The 2,500-nt window shown below is 34.1% G+C and overlaps 1 protein-coding gene across 3 annotated transcripts in view; it reads left to right on the top strand.

Annotated features, from left to right (window-relative positions):
• LOC125035807 (protein artemis-like) overlaps positions 1 to 2,500 on the top strand; it is a 21,408-nt gene that overhangs the window by 2,096 nt on the left and 16,812 nt on the right. For all 3 annotated transcript variants that reach the window (XM_047628023.1, XM_047628024.1, XM_047628022.1), the window contains exons 2-3: positions 1,764 to 2,016; positions 2,261 to 2,500. The exon at positions 2,261 to 2,500 is cut by the window's right edge and continues 23 nt beyond it. In XM_047628023.1, coding sequence (XP_047483979.1) covers positions 1,764 to 2,016; positions 2,261 to 2,500 — 493 coding nt within the window. The remainder of the gene's footprint in view (positions 1 to 1,763; positions 2,017 to 2,260) is intronic.

Consider the following 2,500-nt stretch of genomic DNA (forward strand, 5'->3'; position numbering starts at 1 on the left):
TGTTATTTTTGTTATTATTATTTTTATTATCATTATTATTATTATTATTATTATTATTATTATTATTATTATTATTATTATTGTTATGGTTATGGTTATTGTTATTGTTATTATTATTGTTATTATTATTGTTATTGTTATGGTTATTGTTATGGTTATTGTTATTGACATGATAATTATAATGCAGAAAACAGAAAAGATTCTGAAAATCAGGGAAAAGGATAAACAGGTGAGATAGATAAGATTAGTAATTGACTCCTTGATAAAGAAGCACTTGTGAGGATATCTAAAATGGATAGATTAAAATTAGTGGACATGTATGCACATGCCATCCTGGCATCAGTGAGTTAAATCAGTGGTGACAGGATTTCTGCGTGTTGAACTGGCATGTGCCAGTAATCATGTGTGGTTAGCTACTTGTGTGAAAAATCAGAAGCTGCAGGATACACAATTTGCCAGTATATTAGACAAAAACAAGCCTTTAATATTAATGATAATGGGGTAAAAGTAATTGTAAGAATGATAAAGTAAACTATATTAAAAAAGAATAATAGTAATGGACTGTGTATCAAAGTTGATGACAGTTGCCAACGAGGTCCGAGACTGATGCAGATGTATGGCTGTGAGATTGCTAACTGGTTGCCTACTCTGGCCTGCATTTAAACAGATAAAAAACATGGCAGCAGTTGCCAGCTGATTTCAGAGTTTTTGCTGGTTGTTGCCAATAGTTGACATACTAGTCATTGTGTTGCCATTTGTAGCATCTCTTCCTGAATATTGGAAGTGTTCAATATGTTGATGAACATTATGCCTCCACAACTCTCATGAGCCACATGACTCTATTGGCTTGTGTTGATAGCTATTCTTCCTGATCCCGCTTAATTGCATAGTTGCCCCAGTATAAAGGGGGCTTTAAGTACAATACTAAACCTATAAAATCTAAGGAATGTTGAGTGGTTAGATACCAAGACTTTTTGTTTGCTTCGTAGCATTTGTTCAGATATTGTTATATTGATAGTTGGGAACTCTGTGAATCATGAAAGGCACTGCAAATGTGATAGCAAGAGGTTGTACGTTGACAAATATTAGATTGATTATTCCTGTTTTATTTATGTTCACTTGGTTGCACCATCTTCTACCCATCTGTGGAATTGGTTTAAGTATCTTACTAAGGAAGAAAAGACTCAGATTCTTTCCTCAATTTTTCCTTGGCATTGGGTGAAATGCTTTCATGGCATGTTGAGTAACTATAGATGCCAGATGATACTGCATCACATCATAAGTATATATACCGAACACCAGTATGAGTTCTTGTACACCTAGGCAAAGATTGATATGCATGTTCTTACCCAGCTTTACTAAGAATTTTACTCATTGTTACTAAATTAAGGAAGCTTAAATGTTGGTGAAAGATATTTGTGAGGATGAAGGAAAGAACAATATAATTTTAAGCATAGTTATAAAATCATACTGCCACATCAGTATTGCTTTACAGAATATGTTTACTGTACTTATCAGTGATATTGTATACAGCAGCTTATTTTTACCTTTTACCATACATTTCTAGATCAAGGTAACCAGAAGTAAATGTAGTAAACTAAACCATTTGCTTCATTAGCCATCCCCATTCCTCTCCCCAATAACCAACCGGTTTGTGACATACAGTAAGTACATTTATTGAACCCTCTACTTGACTAATTTTTTACTAATGTTATTGATATTATTATTATCATTATTTTTTTTTCTTTTTTCTTTTTTTTTAGATCACATGATTGGGTTGAGTTCACCCCAGTTCTTGGATCACCTAGAGAGTAATAGTGGCGTCTATCTTTACTGCTCTGCTATCACGGCTCGCTTTCTGCAAGCATCTATCCGACACCGCCCTTTGGACCCATTCGTGAGGCCATTACCTCCTGAAGAACCTGTCAAGATAACAGTTCCCAATGTTGCTGAGGAAGCCAGCCATCAACTCTGTGTCACTCTTATACCTGCGGGACACTGCCCAGGATCAGTCATGTAAGGCTTGTGAAGGATACCTTTAGCTGGGTCATCTTGAGTTTTGTATTCAGTAGTTTATATCATTTGCTATTTGGTTGTTGATTTTCGATCATCTGGTTTATATGAAATATCGTTGATTGTAATAGAAGATATATCCATTTAATTTTTTTTTTTTTTTTTTTTTTTTTTATTAATTTATATATATGTATATTTATTTATTTTTTTTTTTTTTTTTTTTTTTTTTTTTTTTTTTCAATTGCAGGTTCTTGTTTGAGGGAAGAGGAGGAACTGTTTTATACACTGGGGATTTCCGTACAAGTGTAGGAGATGTAGAAAGAATACGAGCATTACACAACTCAGATGGCACTGTTAAGGCTGTAGATTCTTTACATATAGACACCACTTTCTGCCACCGTGATATCTTGCACTTTCCCTCAAGAGAGGATAGTTCATCTGCCATCTGTGATCTTGTAGAAGACTGGCTGGCAAGAGGAAATAACCA

Source organism: Penaeus chinensis, chromosome 20 (genome assembly GCF_019202785.1).
Source record: "Penaeus chinensis breed Huanghai No. 1 chromosome 20, ASM1920278v2, whole genome shotgun sequence".
Taxonomy (NCBI): Eukaryota; Metazoa; Arthropoda; class Malacostraca; order Decapoda; family Penaeidae; genus Penaeus; species Penaeus chinensis.